Source organism: Chinchilla lanigera, unplaced genomic scaffold, assembly GCF_000276665.1.
Source record: "Chinchilla lanigera isolate Chin_1 unplaced genomic scaffold, ChiLan1.0 scaffold00001, whole genome shotgun sequence".
Classification (NCBI taxonomy): domain Eukaryota; kingdom Metazoa; phylum Chordata; class Mammalia; order Rodentia; family Chinchillidae; genus Chinchilla; species Chinchilla lanigera.
Genome location: NW_004955402.1, coordinates 30,393,651 through 30,414,802, shown reverse-complemented (window position 1 = coordinate 30,414,802; position 21,152 = coordinate 30,393,651). Strand labels below are relative to the sequence as shown.

The window sequence follows — 21,152 nt, the reverse complement described above, 5'->3', positions numbered from 1 at the left end:
CATTTGGCTCTTCCAAATGCCACCAAGGGTAGCAGGCCTCCCCCAAGACAACCAGCAGGAGCTGGGTGGGACCCAGAGGGCAGAATGGGAACAGAAAGAATTTCTCAGTAGTGATTTTAACTTTTTTCTCTGTATTGTTTCTGGTTTTGTGTTTTTATTTTTCTCTCCCTGCCAAGGGATTAACATGGAGGTTCTTAAACAAGGGGTCCCCCATTTACAGCTGACTGCGGCAGCTGCAGCCTCTGACTGTCCTGCAGAATGGCAGGGAATCGAATCAAAGGGAAAAGCAAGTGGACAACCTTTCCTCTGGGAGCACGAAACACAATACCAGCCTTTCGCCAAACCGGGCAGACACCAGCCCTGATTGGAGGTTGCCTCAGAACAAAGGGAAATTGGTATTTAAAAAAAAATCTTCTGAAAGCCAACTCAGCAGATGGTTTTTTCCTGGGCTCCAGGAGCGGGGGTGGGGCAGGGGAAGGATGCTGGGATAACACAACTGTCACCAGGATACAGATGACTGAGAAGTGACAAAGATGGGCAACGAGGGCTGACCTCTCACCCCAGAATTTCACAAAGGGCAATTACACCATGTGGCGGGTATCTGTGCTCTCGGCGGCTGACCACTTCCAACCTGCAGCTGTTGTTCATCAGAGCCACGTCTGGGGACTCTTTTAGGCACAGAGGAGAAAGGGCAGGCGTTGAAGGGGACGCTGAAAGAAGTGATGGAAAAGTTTAATATAAGACTTCTCTTTGTCAGAAACCTACTTTATGGTAGTTTTAAAGAATAGTACCTTCTAGTTCTATTTATCTGTTAACATATCAGAACCTCTTTATAGCCATTCACTCAGATTATCTTTAGAATTATATGTAGAAGGAAAAGAAGTATTACTAACGTTTCTTTAAAGATGAGAAAACAGAATCCTTTGTTAAAGGCGGAACCAGGACTTGAACTCAGAACCTTGAACTTGGAACAGCTACCCTCCCTAAAGGCAGTGCTATTGGAGACTTGTGTTGAGCCCCTCGCTGAATCCTGCATCCTCACTCAAAACCAAAACATTTTAGAAATCCCTGCAAATAACTTCTGGATCAGGTCACAGTGAACCTGCTAATCCCACAGCCCTGTGCGGTGCCACCGCATGTCCCTCCGCGCCATTCCTTGCTGTGGCTGTGACCCATGGAGGGTTTTCCAGCTAGGAGATGGCGGGGGCCAGTCCAGGAAAGGAACAGTGAGCGGGTCTCTCGGACAAATCTGCGATGCTCACATTTACTCACACCCTGGGCTTGAGTGGCAGCAACAATCAGGAGAGCTTCAAGGAGTCAACTATTCTCCCCTTCAGGACTTACACAAGGCAGAAATGGTGGGGGACCTTTCAAGGACAATCTTCTGCTGCTGGGAAACAGGGGATATGAGAGTTTGAGCCCCCAATAACCCCCAATAATGACCTGTTCTTAGGGAGCTGTTTAAAAAAACTCTCAGGGTCTGTTCCCCTAGTCTAGAGAACAAGGGGCATTAAAGGCTACTTCACTGAAGTATCCAAAAAACAAACCAGAAAGTGATAGTGGCAGACATAGGCAGATATGCTTGGAAAAAGTCCCAGACAGAGGAGATGGATCAATTTTCCATGGTATGCACTGTCTGCAATATGTATTTCAATACACATTTATGCTGCCCTGGGTTTTTCCTTAAGTGTCCTGAGATCAATTCTTCCTAACAAGATCTTCTGTAAGCTCACAGCACTTGGTCTCAACATGCCCTGCAACTCTGTAGATCAGGGCAGAAGTTCAATGACTCAACCCTGCCGCAGTCTAGCTGGATGGAAGCACAAAAGGGTGTCAGAGGAAAGATTTTAGATATTTCTAGAGAGGGACTGCAGAATGTACAGGGCTGATGAGGCAGAAGCTGTTTCGATAAAGAAGGTACTTTCTACAGAGCTATCTGCCCTGGCAGAGCTAACAATAACTTGTTTAACATCTAGGCTAGGGAAATAAAATAAGTGACTATTATATTAATAAAAGATATAACTCCTGTCCTCAGAGAGCTTACAACATAACTGAAAAGAAAATACTTTACTTTGACAAGACACATTTATCAGCCTTTTTTTTTAGATAAAGAAGGCAGTTAATATAAAGGAGAAACCAGGCTCAGTGATGGTGGATAGCGTTAGCCAGTGATGTTTGAGACAAAGCATAGAAAAAGAGTTCTGACTGACCAGGCAGCTACAAGTCATGGGTCCCTTGATTTTGTGCCAGCTGTGCAGCCCCTGGGCTGAAACCAAACCACCTGACTAACATTTGACCCACACCTTTCCCCGGAACTACTCAGTAGAATAAAATGGGAATAATTAAAATAATAATGCAAACACCTAAATCTTGGCCTAGAGAATCCACAGAAGGTAGGATGTGATGGTTTTGAACTGGTAAAAATAGTACAGGTCGATATTTACTTGGTGGGTTTTCTTCACTTCGATTTCAGGGCACATCAGTAATAGCAAAGCTACCAGGAAGCTGATTTACCCGTCTACAGCAGCAGAGGTAACAATCCCCAGCACTCTGCAGGCCAGACCACCTCCTGGTACTGCACTGGGTTCTGTGTGTTCTCCCCTCCTACACCTTTGAGAAAGCATAGTAAAGAAATACAGAGTACAAGAACTATAAGAATCGGGGTGGCCGGGCATTAGGAGTCCCAAGTACACTTGCAGGAAGTGGAGCTATTTAGGTTTAAAAGGAGATGGCTTTAGTGTACTACAAGAAAGAACATTCTCCAACAAGAGATATCACAAGAGGTGGCAAGTCCCCTCCCTGGAGGGCTCTGATCAGCAGCCGAACAACTGCGCATCAGGTATCTTGGAAATGTGCTTTCCTTATTGAAGAGGCTGCTGCAGTAGAGATGCTCAGAGGCTCTTTTTATGTTCAGTGATGCCAATGGTCTTGCAAGCATAACCCAACTGTGGACCTATTCCTTTCCCTTGCCTCAGAGCTCCTGCCATTGTCCTGCCTCTGCCTACTGAGCTGATGCCTCATGCCAGCACCTCCCCGCCTTGTCCATTATGCCCCACTGCCCTCAAAATCCAGCCATTTATTTAAATGACAGCACCCAAGAAGGGAAAAGGGGACAGTTTGAGGAAGAGCCACAGACCCAAATACAGCAGTCTCCACCACCTGGAGCCCCCAAAGGACAAGGATGAAGAGTCTCACTGTACACTTAGACAGCTGCCCCTTAACTACACCCAATCCACCAGGAGAATCAACTGCTTAAGCTGTGAAAAGTGCCAGAATTCCTTAGGTGGGTCCTCATTCACATCACTAAACTAATGAACTAGATGGCCTAGCAAACAGTCTCCCACACTCCTGCACAAGGTTTTATTTTCAAATGGTCATCTCACTGGGCAAGGCCTAGCAGTCCACCTTGAGGGACAAAGCCACTGTCTGCCTCCTTTCCAGAATGTTCTACTGGCTCCTTCACCTCTTGCTCCTCACTGGGAAATCAACTAGAAACTTGTGAGAAGCAAAGCCGCCCATCTGGGATAAAACACAATAAAGGTCCAGAAAATGCGGTGAAGCAACCTACATTTGATACTAACGATGATTATCAAGTGGCCTCTCAAGGTGGGGACGGCACGGACTTTTCATAATAAACAAAGGCTTCCATTATTTTCCCTGGTGAGGTCACGGGCTGATGGGGAGGCCAGGGAATTTGGCTCTGGAGGGACAGGGAGGCAGGAAGAACAAAAACGACCTAACAACCTGGGACTTCAGAGGGTAATGCCACTCAAGGCTGTAAGGGTGTCCTTGTCTTCCCAGAGCAAGATCTGTGGCAATGCGGCAATGCCATGAGAGGAAGGAAGGAGCCTAGAGCTCAGCATCCACACTTCGGGCAACACAGGGCTCTGGCTGTCCGGGTTCTGGCACTAGGGGATGGCATCCTCAGCTTGCAATCTGTCAGCACCAGGGGCTCAGTGTTCCCCTAGCAGACACATAACGCAGACTCTTGTGCACACTTGGTATGATACCGTGGGACTGAGAGTTTGTGCAAGTGTCTGCGGACTCATCTGTCTATACATCTAAAGACCTGGCTCTGTGGACTCCTGCACTCCCCTCTGGCAGGCTTTGCCTGCAGCCACTGACTACTCCTCCCTGGGGAGCGCCCAGAGCCTTTAGCCACCCTCCAAGTCAAATCACCCTGTGGGCAAAGTTGAAGCCCATTCCCCAAAGTATCAGCCCTGTAAAAATTCTAACATGAATTATTAGTTCACTGTAGATAAACACCACCCCCTATAAATGCAGGGTTTCAATGCCTCACACTGTGTACTGTCTTTGTTTAATGCTTTCAGGAGTCTAACCAGGGCCTCTGACCCAGCTCTGAGAACCTCCTGGCCACAACCTTATGCTCCCCACCCTGATACCCTGGGTAGAAGCCAGTGCCTTCCTGACCAAAGCCGGTGGTTTGTAGTAAACAACTACAAAGGTGGGGGATGGTCTGGGATGTTCCACATGATAGACTCTGCAGGTGGGATGCCTCTAACTTGAAACTGCAGCAATTGGAAGAATCTAAGGATGGGGGAGGAAGGAAAAGAAGGGATTCTTTCTTTTGACCTTTATTAAAAATAAAAAAGGAAACGTAGCAATGCAGGGACTTTCTGAGTGTGTGAAACTGCAGAGATGGGGAAGGGAGGGCTGCTCTGCAATGGGCAGCGGTGAGGCAGCCTCCAGCTGAACCCCACTTGGTGGTTCCTTTGACACTACTTTAAAACTTTAATTTTGAGTCAGCCTTTGTGCTCAGTAGTAATCCCAGTTTGGAAGACAAATGGCCACAAAGATAAACGATGTTTGAACCATCTCTACATAAATCACCATAACAATTCTGACCACCATCACCACCAAAATACATGCATTAGTGATACGCTCTATTAGCCAACACTTGTGCCCGCATCAAAAGTAAGATGCTGGCGCTACCCACAGCTAGGACATCCAGCACAGCCCAAGCCTGCTGGTGCCCAGCACCACTGCGGGGCCCTGTGTGCCAGCTCTGTGCCTGCCCTCAAGAAGTTCCTATTCATGGTCAGAGAGCAGGAGGTGGAGGACAGGAATCAGAGCAAGGCCTAGGGACAGTTTTCAGTGCAGAAGGGTACTTTCTATCCTCACAATGATATCAACCAGGCCATGCTGGCTTGTCTCTGATTTTTAAGAAGTCAGGAAAGGGCCTGAGGTCATACAGAGCCTGCAGGTGTGGAAGTCCAAGTTCTACTGTGGACCAGGGCAGAGGAAGCCAATCCTGAGTGGGGGACCCAGGATTCTAATATTCTCTCAATCAGAGTCTCTTTCTAACAGATGCTGTATTCCTCAGCTAGAATTTTAGAGAGGGAGCAGGCTACCCCTGTCTAGGGAAAGAAGGGCTACAGAGCTCAGTTTTCTTGCTGGTTACTATGCCACAGTGATCCTCAATTACAGAGCTCACCAAAGAATACCCCTGAGAAGTCCAAAGATAAACTGACTGCCAAGGGAATACCAAGCCAAAGGGAAACAGGCTATTTCAATGTTTCAAACACTAGAAGATAGCAAATATGCCTTAAAAAAATGGAAAAATACAAGAAGGGTGAAGGGAGGGGAAGAAAATACCAGAATATCTTCATAGAATCCAAGCTTGCTAAATCTCACTACATTTTAAGTTCAGCTCTGACACTTGCTGTACCATGATTTCAGGTCTTTTGATACTTTAGGCAAAAAGGAAATAATGTGATGGTGCAGCAGTGGATTTAAACAGAGGTTAGATATCTATATTTATAGTAATAGGGGGTCTGGGGATTTAGCTCAGCGGCACAGCACCTGCCTGGCAAGCGCAAGGTCGTGAGTTCGATTCCTGGTACCGGAAAAAAACCGAAAAAACAAAACAACAATATAGTAATAGGGATTCTTAAAGAGAAAGACTTCTCCAGTCAAACAGAATGACTCTTAAGATTTCTAGTTTGAGAACAGAAATAAGGCCTTAGAGGTCAAAGTCTGCTCTTGTTTTCATTCTGTTTAAAAGAAAATGCAGAAATAGACACCTGGGGATATAAAGTATTCTTGTTGGAACTGTTAATAGCAGAGGCAGAGTGGTGCCCAGGGCATCCATCTCCACATCCAACCTTCTTCGTCTCACTCCTTGGGCCTCACCTGTCAAATGTTCCTGTTGCCCTGGGAGACTAATATCCACTCCCAAAAGGTCATTCGCCACCCGCTGTGCCACTTTAGCTAAAAAATAACTAAAGGGAACACATTCGGGACACAGAAGTTCCAGACACTCTAAGGAATAAGTAGGAATGTGCTGCTTAAAAAGAAAGAAAAAAATAAATAACAGGAGGGGAACTGTAGCCTCTTGTGAAGAAATGCTAGTGAGATCTGTGCTCTCAGCTTGGTGGCCATGTCATGGAGGAGAATTCTGGGCTTCCAGGAGTTAGAAACACCACATTCCCATCCCCAGAATAGGTGCCAAGCCTGGGTCAGAACACAGGGGGTGTGAGCAGAGAAGGGAATGGGCAAAATGATGGCAGGGGAAAGGATACTTGAACCCAAAGGGGGAGAGACTCTTTGAGAGGCTCCAGGCCAGCCAGCAGGATGGAAGAGGGACAACACTAACTGCAGAGACCATATTCAGGTCATCTAATCCTTGACAAAGCAAGACCCTCTCACCCCCAGCCAGCATGGCCTCCAACAAACTCTTCCTCTCCTACCTGGTATACCAAACTGCTGCCAAGAGAGAAATGTGCTTGTTGTGGTTTGGATTTAGATGTCCCCTCAAAGCGCATAGTCATAGGTGGGGCTTTCCCAGAATTGACCAGATCTAGAGTGTGTGATGCTGGGATCAGGGCTGTATCATTACTAAATCAGTCCATTGACTGATTTGGCACCACCCTACTTCTGGCACCCTACATACAATATAAAAGGGGTGGAAAGATGCTGTTAAGGTCCCTTCTTCCCTTGCTACAATCTGCCTGCCATGAACTGTTCTTCTCTGTCAAGCCACCCTGCCTTGAGGTGAGCTGATCATGGACCAAAATCTCTACAAACCATGAGCTAAATAAACCTTTCCTCCCTTAACTTTGAGCATCCGGTATTTTGTCTCAGCAATGAGAGAAAAGTAACTAAGACAGTGCTATTTAGCACCCTTCAGGAAAATCGATAACCATGGATCAGTCCCTCTTCATTGACTACTATGTTTCCAAAAGGTTTCTTCTCAAACCTCCTGCTTTAAAAATCTGTGTGCAATATCACAGGCCTAAAACCGTCCTTCACCCCAGTTCAAAGCTGTTGAGCATTTTCATTACTTACAGAATTAAATCCAACCTGTTTCTTTATTTGATAATCATTACTACCTTTAATCCAGTGCCAACTTTGCTTTCAATATACAGTACGTGAAACACCTTTTCCTTATCTGTCCTTTAAGTGTGTGACACAAAGAAGATGTTGTCTGAGGACTAAGAAAATAAAAGCAAGACTCTTCAGGATTCCCAAGAGGGCTACACTCAGGACAGAACACCCCAGGTTTCCTACAGACATACCATAATGGCTAGGGGTGTGGCCTAAGGGCTCCCAAGGAACCCCAAACACATTTCTCCAACGATGCCAGGCAACTGACAGATGTAGAACACAAGCCCTTGGTAATGGAGAAAATCATTTTTCCTGATGGAGCTGACAATGAGGGAAAATTACATCCAAAGCAATAAAATAGAACTTGTATTTTCATCAAAAGCAAATGAGTTTCTAAACATAATAAAGGAAAAAAATAAGAACTTAACTCAAGGGTTTTGAAGCTCCCTTGAATATCCTGAAAGACTTAAAATTAAGGAAAATGATTCAGATTATGATACTGCCACTCTAGCTGATATGGGAAAGTATGGGGAAATGTTCCCATGATCCTTACTTTCCAGCAGTCTTTTAATTTTACACAGTGTGGTAACTGAGGAACTGGAGTACTACAATGGTTTTGGAGTCTAACAGAATTGGTTTCAAAGGCAAAATTTGCCCATTTCAACTCTTACTCTTTTGAAGTGATCTGAGCAATCTTCCCAGAAGAATTATTATAAGGATTAAGAGAAAACAGCTAGCAGAGGGGCTAGCACAGCTTAGTAAACTGACACTATCATTATAATACATGCTCATATTGGGATAAAATTAGCTATTTTTCTTCCTAAAATATGCCATCAGTTATAGCATGTAAAAATTGTAGATGAGGAAACTGGACTTCAGCAAGGTTACACAGCAGCTCCAAACTCACGAAGTCACTAGGTGTCAGATGGAGTCTATCCAGGACCACCCTTCCCTTCTCTCGCTGTCAAATCTAGAGAGGTGTCTCTGATCCCACAGACCTCAGGAAGAGAAGAGATGCTAAACTCTGCCTAGCTGAGAGCATCTTCAAAACCCTGTCCTGCTGGGACATTTTGTACTTGAACTTGCAGCTACTCTGCTTCATGTTCTCTGTTGTTTTTACTGACTGACCTAGAAGGGTACTGGAACAAGCATGCTGTTGTGTCACCTACCTGAATAACTTTAAGATGCAATAGTGTTGGACCTCTGACAAGGAACAATGTGAATTTGTGAATGTGAACATGTGTAGTCCCTCTGCAAATGTGAATTTGTGCAGTCCATCTGCAAAGTCCTAGAGTATGGTCTCAGCTCATCCTTTAGCCTCTACTTCCTCCAAAATTCTGTTTTCTTATCTCCTGTACATCCATTGATCCTAACCCTCCTCCTAAAGACCATCTCAATCACCTGCCTGATTGCCTGTGAAAGAGAAGCTTACACCCTAGTTTAAAATTCCATGAATCTTTGAGCCAGTGACATGCCACTTTCCTGGATCCTTTCTCATATCCTACCGCTTAAGTGATCATATTCTCTGACCATCTACAGTGCCTCTCCAGTTTGGAGGGTTTGTTCTAGGTTTAAAATATCGAATAACAGCCTACATGATGCCAAATATGGACTTCATTCACCCGTAAGCTGTGGACTGTGTGCAATTAGAGTTAAGTACGGACAACTAGTTTGTGATACGTAAGTCACACTACCATCTTCCTACACTGTTTCCTCTTGACAAAAACTGATGAGAAAGAAAATGATGTGGGATCCGATGTAAGCTATCTTTGCCTGGAGCTGTCAAACAATCACTTGAGCAAAATTAATTGGTTCACTTAAAAAAAAAAAGCACATAATCTAACACCCAATTTCTCCCAGCCTCCAAACTTGGAGGATGAATCATTAAAAACAAAACAAAAATAAAACACATATTATCTTGAAACTGTCTGCCCCTAAGTCAAGGAGTAATGGACACCAGACAGTAAATAGTTTAAGCTTTGCAGGCCACAGTATCTTAGTGACAACTACTCAGTTCTGCCACTGTAATGCAAAAGCAGCCATCCATAAAATGTAAACAAATGGAATTGGCTCTATTCCAATAAAACTTTATTTATGGACACTGAAATTTGAATTTCAAATAAATATAATGTATTTCAAAATATTGTTCTTCTTTTGACTTTCTTCTGGTCTTTTCAGAGGTAAAATCATCTTTTACATGTGGGCTAAACAAAAACAGCAAAGGGTTTGGATGTGGTTCATATAGTTGGCCAACCTCTGCTCAAAGTCAGCACACACTTTAGATGACTCCCAAATAGGAATACCTACCAGTTCAAGAACCCAGTCAACAGGACCTCCTTCCTAGCTCTTAATGGGAGACCTGATTCCTGGGGGCCACACCCTGTACACTTCTTCAAAGGGGGGTTCATTTCATTAATAACTCATCTAGAAGATGTGATTTCAAGGTTAGATGCTAATCTGTTACTTACAAAATGCCATCTTCATCCTTTCCCTGCCTGTACTGATGACGTACCTCCCACTGGCATAGAATTAATTCTGCAAGCTCATGCCACTGAATTTTTCCATGCATATGATTGGCTAAGTTTCCACCTCCTGACATCTCGCTTCAGTTTTTGCTTCCTCTCTAGTTGCAAAGCAATGAGAAGGTAAAGGGTGATAATGTTAATGCTCTAATCCAATAGAGATCAAAGAACGCTCTTATCATCTACCAAGTAATTACAACTCACTGCTGATAATTTTACTCACTTGTTGCTGGAAAGTAACAGTACTAAGGCTAAGGAAACATAGGTCTCACAGTACATCCACTTCCTACAAATGATTCAAGTTTATCCTTCTATACAGCAGAGTTGTACTCCATTGAATACAAATACATTTTCTTTAAGTGAAATAAATCAAAGTTTAAATTTTTCATATATATATATATGGCAGGGGCAAGGACACCTAAACCCAAAGAGGGAGAGACTCTCTGATATATATATATATATATATATATACACATATATGAGGGAGAGAAAGAGAGAGAAAGGGGAATAAAGCATAATAGAAAGTATGGAGATGGATCTTTTTCAAATGGGAAGGGGATCCAGCATAGAGTAAAGAGAGGGAGTAGAGCAAAAGGAGATGAAAAACAAAAAAGAACTGAGATTGCTATGTACAGGTACTGACTCCTCACAAGGAATACAATCATTACATACTGCAAACATACACTAATAAAAACTACACACTAAAAAAAAGAAAAATAGGGGGGATGGAGATGTACAGTGTGCAGTGAGCTCCTAAGAAAGCAAACCTGCTGTTGGATACTCTTAAGACAGTGTTATAAAGTAGCTCTATGATTTGAAAATCAGCCTTTTGCCTCTTTCTCTTCCATTCCCTCCATTTGCTCAGGCATAGAAATGCCTATTGAGGAATTACATATTCAAGTATGTGATTTCATCTCTCTTTCCAGGAAAACCTTCTAAAGGCATAGATCATTGTGGGTGAGAATGACCAGCCTAAGATGTCAATCATGAAAACTGAAGTCCATGGCACTTTGCAGTTTTGAAATCACCTTATGTCACAAAGTCCACAGCATCATTCTCGGGTATTCCAAAGGGGAAAAGGCTGTATTTAGAATCAGTGTATGGCTTTAGAGAAAGTGGTACCTGATCGGAACAACTTACTATCTTTTTAAGGCAGCAAGTTTGGGTTTGTACACTGCTCCAGTCTCGATAGTGGTAGAGGTGCAGGGAAGTAGTTAGCACAAGTAAGTCTTCAAGACTGCTCACTCTCGTAAAATCCCAACAACACACAAAGAACCAGACATCTCAATGGCCAGAGACAAAAGCACTCATTTTCAAAGCTGAAAACACCCAACTCCAAAGCAACATTTCAGTTTCAAAGTAGAGCTTGTTGCACTTTCTTGGAAGAATCTCAAAAGTCTGTATGAGTGTGTCAAGATAACCTTGGTTTTGAAAGCACTGCAAAGTTGTAATGGGAGAGAGGAAAGCATGGGCTCTGTTCTCTGGCAAAAAATAAGCCAATTGTTGGGCTGGGGGTTTAGCTCAGCGGCACAGTGTCTGCCTGGCAAGCACAAGGTCGTGAGTTTGATTCCCAGTACCAGAAAAAACAACAACAACAACAACAAAAAAAAAAACCAAGCCAATTTCTAAAGATTCCTTCATGCTCCAAAATGTCAAAGTAGAGTGAGCAACAGTCCTGGTTTCCCCAGAACTGCAAGAGGACTCCTGGATACAGGATTTCTGGTTTTAAAACCAGGACAAGTTAATTGGGCACTGTGGGGAGTTAAGTCTCCCTAGAAAGTCTTTCTTAGCCCACATGTTTCAATTTTAAATGAAACAAATCAGCAAGAATACGTCAAAAGAGGATGGACACAGTCCTACACTAAAAAATTAATATGATTCCCAGTGGTTGTCTTGAAAATGACTACATGCACCAATTACCCACAATAAACATAAGCATGACATACTGCAAACACATAGTAATAACAGTAAAAATTTAAAAAAAGAAAATGACTACCATGGCTCAAAAACCCAAAAAACTACAGTGTAACAGAAACACTACAGATTACCTCTAGGCTATCAGGCAAGAGATAACTTCATTTGTGCCCATTTTAGCTAATCCACTATCACTACAGCCCACATAAATTACCAAATGTCAGGGAGAGAGTCAAAGACTGATAGCTCCTACCCCAAGAACCTCAAAATTCTGCCAATCAAATGCATCTTTTGCAGCCATCCCTAGGCCCCCACAATGTCTTGATAGACAAGCTTTCTGTAACAAGGTGGTCCTTTGTCATCACAGCAGAGTGCTACACTCCTCCAAGAACAGAGGTTGCTGAAGCTCCCCAAATAAACTTAGTGAAACATGGACCCATTCATTCCTGACAAACTGACACCTCCAACCACCTCAGTCAGCTCTGCACATCCACGTTTGATTCTTAGGAGGAAAATGAAAATCAAGTTCCTTCAATATGTAGCCTTCAAAATCCATGATTCAGGCCAACCGCCGACCTCCTTGCCTTTTCTAGTTCCAGCCGAAGCTCATTAGGGCTTTCCGGACGCTGATCTTTCAGCCCTGCAGGAGCCTCAGTTACTGTGAAGCCCAGGCTCCCTGAGTCAGATGAGCGATTCATCTTAGAAAGACTGACAGTAGCAATGATTGAAACCAAAAGGAAGCTTTAACAGCTCTTGACTGCTCTGACTGACCAGTGTTTCAACATCCCACTCTTGACTCTGAGAACAGACGCAGATGTCAAAAAATTTTTACAAACTTCAAACTTGTGTTAAGAGTTTAGCTGAACCAACCAACTGGCTGCTTTACAGTCAATACAAATACTCTTGAATTATAATTTAGTAGCTATTTTTAGGTGAGAAAGTATAACAATCAATCTGACATTATACCAGCAGCATGTCAGACATTTCTTTGGGAGGCCATAAGACTTCTATTAAGAAGACTGACAATTCAGAAGTAAATACATACTATGCAAACAGACTCTTAAATGTTGGACATACAATGGCAAAAACCGAAACCAAAAGCCTACAAGACAGGGAGGGAGTCCTACCTTCTTTTTGGAGTGGCTTCTTTCTTCCTCCTTCGTAGCTTTGCTATTTTTCCCAGCACGGGACACCTTCTGGTCCCCAGACTGTTTGATGGTGATCTTGATCTCAGGTGGGCAGATGTAGTTCTCCAGATTCTTTGGGGGTTTCTTTGCCCTCTTTGTGGTCTGAATCTTCAGCTTCAGACTTCCCTCAGTGAAGTTCGCCTCCTTGATAGAAAACTCCTGCTCTTCCAAGCCATCTCCTGCCACCCACTTCTCACTGTCTGCATTGGAGTTGGAATCCACATCCCGCCCTGAGCCCAGTTCATCCTCCTCCTCTGGCTCCATGCGTTCTCCGCCCACTGGGATGCTCTTCCCGGGTCCTGGACTGGACAGCAAAGGTTCTCCTGTACAGCCAGGAGCAGCTGGGGGCTTCGCTGAGGAGACCGGCAGGAATTCCGACTCACCCCCTCTTTGCCGGGAGCTGCTCAAGATTTCCCTGGACTCCATGACAATCCCACAGTCTTCAGGAGTTCTCAGGAGGGAGAAGGGAGAAGGACAAAAGGAAAGCAAGAGGAAAGGACACCCAAAATTCCAAGAACAAAGTAGTCCAGCTGCTGGGTTCACAGTCCCAGGGATGGAGACACGGTGAGGTGTTCAGAAGAGATCCAATCTGCAACTGCAAAGCAAAGTGATAATTAGCTGTGGCAGGAAGGAGCATGAGTTCAAAAGTTAGTCAATCTAAGTTCCAGAGCTCCATTTTCATTTATCCATAGCATCAGGGGAAAAAAAAGTGATGCAAAGAAATTCAACCAGCATAGGCACATCCCAAAATTGCATTATACTCTACCTGCAGGGGAAACACTCACACGTGCCTTCATGATGGGGTATTATTCATTTTTATGACTGCAAGCCCCCAAAATAAAGATAAGAGGGGTGAGGCGTACAGCTAGTAACAAGCTAGAGGCTTCTTACATTGAAGCCACAGCTGGCTGAGTCACCAGCAAAATCAGCCATGACGAAAGGGAAGTCTCAAGTGTTGATGCTCAGGTCTGTGGGAACCACAGCAGAGTGGCTCCTTGCAGCACTTCCCTGTTTCGTGTGCAGAACAGTTTGCAGCACTGATCAAAACCCCTAGCTGCCTAGGCCGCGCTTCCACTCCTTAGAGGAAGGACGTTCATCGAGTGGACGTTCTTAACTGTTCTGTTTCATTTTTATTGTGCATTATTTCAATTATGCAAAGTCTTCTCTCTGTTTTTAAAACAAATGCCAAGCTCAGAAAAGGAAAACAACAAGATTTCAATGGGAAATCGCATATAACACTGTGATTAATGCAGAACAAACTCAGAAAATATTTCCATCAGAACAGAAAAAATAATCATTTTCAATTATTCAGATAAAAATAGCCACTGTAGACAATTTTAATTCCTTTCTCATTCCTTACAGAAAGTGACAATGAGCAAAAGAGAGACAGAGAGACAGAGACACAGAGACACAGACAGAGACAGAGATAGAGAAGATGCATGTGAAAAGGCCCTTGGAGGTGTCAGGAATCCCCTGTGATCTTCATCGCCTTCCTTGAAGAGCAGAAGACAAAAAGCAACCAGGATCTCTCCAGACTAGCACAGGATCAGCTCCCTTTCTCACCGCATACCCCGTTATTCCCAGTTTCAGACTCATCATTTCAAAGTCCAAAAGGAAGCCCTAATGCCACTCTTAAGAGAAGCCCTACAGCCCTACGGCTGCACAAAACTGGAGACATCATGTCCTTCCACCCCTTGGCTATCAGTCATGTCCCTCCCAAGCTCCTGTCTCATCCCTTGAGCAGTCTCTACCTTTCTCGCACAAGACATTACTATAACAGCTTAAGGTATCTACTTCTGAGCCCATCCATTTAAAGACCTGCGAGCAAATGTGTCCCCAGATAATGTCCAAGGATGTCCGCAAAGACACATGAAGAACAGTGAAGAAATGGAACCCTCAAGATTTGGGCACTGTCTTCTCTCTCTGGGAGAAGGAGCTGACGCCCTGAGAGGAGGCCAGACAGGAAGGCGGCTGAGGCCTCACAGGCCTTTCTCCCCAGAGAAGCCCAGGAATATGCTCTGCTCTTGGAAACTGTTCAGCCCTGCAAAAAAGGCACAGTTACAGCTGCTTCCACTTAGGGGAGAATCCAAAGAATACAATTTTTCTGGAAGAGGTGAGGGTGCCCTGCTGAGAGTAAGAGTGCTTTTGCTGACACTTTTAGCCAACCCTGAGCAGGCACCATGGGTAATGGCCCCTCTGGGTGGCAGCTTGACAAGAGATGACATTGCTGCTTCTTTTTCTTTATTACATTCTCTGTTTCACCAGGACTGATCTGCCTTCCTGCCCAAAACATTTTAATTTTTAAGAAGTCACGTAGGTCTTTCTTACTACTGGCAGATACTACAATAGCTGCTGGTGACATCAAGATGCCTTAGAATAAGTCCCTGCCTCCCAAGAGGAAGGAGAGCCCAGCAGGTCTTTCTCAGTCTGTGTCCCAGATCCACACAAACTGCCGACCATATTTTCTAATGCTTGTAATGCTCAAGGTTGATGCCTTTTGGCAGGAATCACCAATAATATATTATGAACACCTAGTCCCTATGTATAAAGTTATCTTTAGATCAGGGCAAAGGTGAGGCACTGACTGCTAAGAAATTCCCCAGCTAAAGCCATTTAGACCTTCAAGGCAGAGCAGGAGAATGCATGTGGTAGATACTGTGTTGGGTAAAAGAAGTTAAAAGTGAAACTGTAGATGAATGGATGGGGGTATGAAGTGAAGGTACTATTAATATTAAGAAATTATCTTCACGTAAAAAGTGATTCATTTCAGAGATTCTTATATTTAACTACATGCATAACTAATTAGCTGTAGAAATTTCCAAAATCTAAAACTTAAGTAGTAAGAGATCCAGAGAAAATGAAAATTCAATTCAGTATATTTTACAGTTCTTCTCCAGTCAAGCTCTTAAGGCACAACGAAGACACTCTTAAAGAGAGACTTGAAAAACAAACTCTCATCAAAGCAGAATTTACATGCACTATAATAAAGGACAGAAGCACAAGGAAAAGAAAGCATCTTCCACATGCCACAGGGTATAGGTTGATAGGATATAACATAGGCAGGTTTCCAAGACAGCACAAGGTCTGGTTTTGATCTTGAGCTTTTCACAGGTACAGCAAAAAGAAGAAAGACAAGAGAGACAGAAGGAAGGGCTCGCAGCAAGCTGAGTAACTCAGGAGTACCAGGATTGTGATCAGGAAACAGAAATTTGATGTGGGTAAGGGGTATTGTGCAAAACAGGGATTGGTGAGGCTTAAGGCAGCAAATAAAAGGTTATAGCCTGATTGTGGACATCATCAAATGCCACACTAATGGGACTGAGTTCTATCTAACAGGTCATGGGAAGACATGGTAGGGTTTTCAGTTTGGAAAGGATACTTTCTTGTTTTAAAAAGATAATCCGACCCTCATACCACATGCAGACATTAGGGGCAGAGAAAATCTGGCCCCCTGCTGTAATTTGACTCTAGTTGCTTGAGGACCTGAACTGGGGTTGTGGAAGTTTTTCATAATGTATACCACAGATAAAAGAGTAATGCAGTTCCAAACAGCCCCTACCTTTAGGAATACATCCATTTCAGATCTTCCATATTGGTCTCACCTTAAGAGTCCAGGTTTCCAGCATGTTAGCCATCAGTTCACACAACCTGCTCAAGTCAAACCTGTCTCCATGGCAGCCCTGCATGCACGGCATTCTTTCTGCATGGGTATTTTTCTAGACTCAGTTCTTCCACCCCTTCCACTGATTTGTGCAATGCCTGGCATATGACTGGTGCTCTCTACATGTCTGTCACACGAAGGACTGAATGAGCAATGGATCTCAAGCCTTCCCATACCTAGGTCACACCCAAGCCTTCATTTCTCCATGGCAACATTTTGCAAACTTCAGGCCATAGCACTCACTCTCTACCCTGACTTACACTGCACCAGGCCATACAGTTTGCCACTGAATACCAGCCTTGAATTGTTCACTACTTGCTTTGAGTGCACAAATCTTATTTTTGTAACTGAACTTCAAGTCATTCTCAGGCTGAGGTCTGCATTGTATAATGCTTACATTCACTTCAGCAACCAGTAGAGGTTTGGGCATTTAGTTGGTCTCAAGAAGTTCTTTCTGAATGAAAATGAATTCACTCCCTGACAACTATTCAAAGTCCTAGAGTTCAAACTACTCCAACCCTAGCTCCACCTCCCAAGGCAGCCCCTGCCAAATTTCCTGTCTATCCTGAGGATAATATCCCAGCCTCTTGTGTCCACAGGAGCCCCCTCACCTTAGAAGAATAAAATAAACAAGCTTTTAAAAGCAAAGAAACCTAACCTGTCTGTTTACTTCCCCAGCACACAAAGCTGTTGTTTTCCTTCAGCCTTGTCCCCAGCAAATATGTGCCACCCTAAATTCAAGGTTCAATTTTTTGGTGAGTCTGGGAGACAACAACCAGTCCTCTTGACAAGCACCCCCATCAGCACACACATGTGAACACAAGCGTACACTCACATACTCACACAACCGGGAAGCCAGGCAAGGTGAAAACGCTTTGCCCTGTCACATTCCAGCAGTCTGCGACTCCTCCTGAGGGGGCGGCATACAATGGACACTCTGTACTTGGCTCAGGCCTCCAGTCCAACAAAAGTTAACCCTGCCATGGCTGCCTGCGGGGACTGGGCGGGGGGACTGGGACAATAAACATGCTTTGGGAATAACTGCTCAGCAGGCCCCAAGAAAGCAGAGGGTGAGGGAGAAACAGGGACCTTGGAAAGAACAGACAGAAGTGTGTGAACTTGGCTTCTACACCTGGCTCTGCCATTCACAAGCCACTCAAGCCACTGTGAGCTCCTTACCCCACACTTCCCTCAACAATGCAGGGAGGGGTCAGAATCCATGTCTCTTCCATACTCCACACTCTTGTGACCTTATTCTGCACATCATGGGCCTATAGAAACACTGGACATTGTGTCCAAAGTGTTGGAGCTTAAAGGATTATTTCTTTAAGTGGCCAGAGAGAATCCTGCTCACCTAGATGTGCTCCATATCTAAAGAAGTCCCGAAGAATATATCTCCCCCAAATCTGCAAAATAGGAGATTTCTTTCCTAGCTTAAAACATACTGTCTGCTGCTTGGGGAACTCCCACTTATCTCAGAGCTTGGTTGAAAGCAAATTCTCAGTCCCCATTTACTGAATCAGGGTTCAGCTGAGTTAGTGAGGGAAACACTCTGGCTTTTCCAGAATTCTCCAGGTGTTTCCAAAGAGCTGGAGGTTGACAACTGGTGCCTTATACTTTGTGTGGTCTGTGGACTTCTCACCACCCTTGACCACAGGGTACAGCGATTCTCTATTGAAAGTTTTTGACATGGGAAGGGGAACAAAGAGAGTGAAGGAAGGAAGGGACAAGGAAAAGAAAAGAATAGAAGGAAAAAATGGAAACAAAGTTTCTGTAAGTAAAGGAGGGAATTAGGGCTGGAGGAAGAAGAGAGGAATGGGAAGAAAAGATGAAGCATGATATACCATGTACAGGCACAGATTCCTATGATGAATGTGGTCCTGTGCATATCTAAAATATACCATTAATATAAAAAGAAAAAAATTTAAAACTAATGTTCTTAGATAAACTTAATCATACTTTCAGATAAAAAAAAACCATAAAAATAAAAGCATTTGCCACTTACAGTCGATGTCTTGAGAATAGGAATCAGCTACGTTTTACCCAGCCCCGTGCCATCCCAGTACTCAGCCAGTGCCCAAGACACAGAAGATACTCAGGAAATGTCTGACTGAATTGACAAATGAAAAGGACAACTCAGGCTGGGCTCCCAGAATCATTCATCTCCCTTCTCTGCTTGGCTCCCAGAACACCATCCACATGCAGGTCACCGCCACCCTGACAGTTGTTTTGTGAAGGGACAATATGGCAGAAATAAAGTCCCTGGCATATCCAGTGAGGGTCAAAGGATGTGAATTCTGGGCCCCATTCTGCTTCTTAGGAGTCTCTCAAACTCTGCTGCAGCCTCAGTATCTCATCAACAAAATGAAGACACAGAAGTCTTCCTGACCTCTCTCACTGACTTACAGTTTTTGATTTTTTGGTATATGAACTCTTTGCTTCCTATTTAAAAATAAATTTTAAAATAACATATGCATCTCAGAAATCTTCAGAGTCAAACATTTAGCAATCCAGAGAGAGGCCCGGCCTCACCACTGTCCTTTGCCAACACCCTGGTCCCAGGCTTCTCTTCTTCATCCTCCCCCGCCCCTCCCCGGGAACCCTCCTAGCACCACACACACCTCCCACCTTCCCGTGTAGAAGACACAGGCTTGGCTATATAATTCTCAGGTAAAAACTTACTGCCTCAAACCTCTCTGGAAGGTCTTCTCACATTTGCAGTATGAGAAGAGAGAATGGAGAGTGGCTGGGGTTTTCCTCACAGGCACCTTGTTTTCTGCCTTGGTAATTGCAGATTCTCTTTATCATTGTGTTAGAATTTTATAAATGACAAAGTCGGTATACTGTGCACCTCCCTCCCCTCAATTTCCTGGAACACCACCAGTCTTTTGGATATGCAGATATAGGTTCCTTCTAGTTCAGAAACATTCGTTTTGATTACTTCTTTATTTATTCCATTCAATAATTCTGACTTCTAAGTTTTTTTTCTTGCGATGCTTAGTTTACAACTCTTCTCTCTGTTCTCTATCATCTTCTCCCTGACTTTCTTTTGTCCTGTGGGAAAACACACCCTAATCTGTCTTCCACAATGCCAGCTTAATTGCATTTTACATGTTCCCTTTGCCTTGAGTTCACTATGGATTTTTAATTCTGCCATTACCCATTCTGTATTCCCACAGTCTTTCTTGTCATTGTTCATCCTTTTTTCAGCTGTTCCCTGCCTTTTCACCCCAGCTTGCTCCTCCTGGGTGCTTTAGACTGCTGTTCGGCTGAGGCCATGTTTCTTCCTGTTGAAGATGCCAGGCAGCCTCGGAAGATTTTTGTTTTGCTGTTGTCATCGCTAATCTCATGTTATTCTTCCTTTATCTTGTTTAGGTCCCTCTCAGGCCTCCTGGTAGAGAGTCTAATAGAGAGCCACACAGAGCAGGACTGGCCACAGGAGGACTGGTCTGCCTTGAGTTGCTCCCCATCCCTCACGAAGCCAGTCAGACCTTCCTGCATGGCTGTCACCAGGGGCTGCCTCAGCTCTAGTGAACAATGCTGTGCTGGGCTTCAAGTCCCAGGACTTCACGGAAGCCCATCCTGTGCCCCTCTTCCCAACTGCACAGTCAGTGGCATCAAGTCATGGGCTTGAGAATCAGCCACAGCAGGAGTGTTTACACCACAGGAATCGCTAAACATTACAAATCAGAGCTTTAGTGAAAAATCTGGAGATGGGGATGTTAAACATTCACAAGGACAGCACTGAGAGTAGATGTCCATCTACTACTGCCTGGCTGGACTAGAAGGGGATTCTTCTGCTAGATTCTTTGAAGCTCCGAAAAACTAAGATCCACAATACTATCATGACAACAGTTCTTTATGTATCACTCAGAACTTGCTTAAAGAAATGTCTCCACCCAGAAGGCATTGTCCTACTGCTCCTTCCTCCCAAATTCCTCCCTTTTCAGTCTTGCCCTTTGGTTTTGTGAGAAGCATAGCGTTTGAGAATATGATTTAAGGAGGGGAGAGTCTTCAATTGTTTTTATTAAAGCTGGTCATGCCATAGACCCAGACCCAGACCCAGTCATGGATGTTAGTAGCTGATTGAAACTGTGAATTTCATTCTTAGTGTGTGTGTGTGTGTTATGTTTTGTTTTGTTTGTTTGGTGGGGATCATTTCTGGAGCCCTGAACATGCTAAGCAGGTGCTCTATGCTGAACTGTACCCCCATGCTTTGAAATTATGAATTTCTGATGTGTTAAGAGCAAACAGTATAAAAAGATGGAGTTGATCCTACCTGATTATATGAGTACAGGGAAGCAACTATATTTCCAACCTATACTCACTGGCCTATAGCTATAAAAATCTTTTGTCAGATTATAGCAAGAGACTGGCTTTGACAGTGGGGGTAGGTAATTATCCACCCTTCTTTATGTCTGCTAAGTTATTTCTGTGAGAGTCGAAAGCAGTCTTTTACCCACCTCTGCTGGCACCTGGGATCCTCCTCCTACTCCTGGAGTTAACGCCTCTTCATGACTT

General features: G+C 44.0%; 1 protein-coding gene across 1 annotated transcript in view; it reads right to left on the bottom strand.

Annotated features, from left to right (window-relative positions):
- Setbp1 (SET binding protein 1) overlaps positions 1-21,152 on the bottom strand; it is a 358,524-nt gene that overhangs the window by 324,067 nt on the left and 13,305 nt on the right. Inside the window, exon 2 of the mRNA XM_005373166.1 lies at positions 12,911-13,565. Within this exon, the coding sequence (XP_005373223.1) occupies positions 12,911-13,396 (486 nt within the window). The 5' untranslated portion in view covers positions 13,397-13,565. The remainder of the gene's footprint in view (positions 1-12,910; positions 13,566-21,152) is intronic.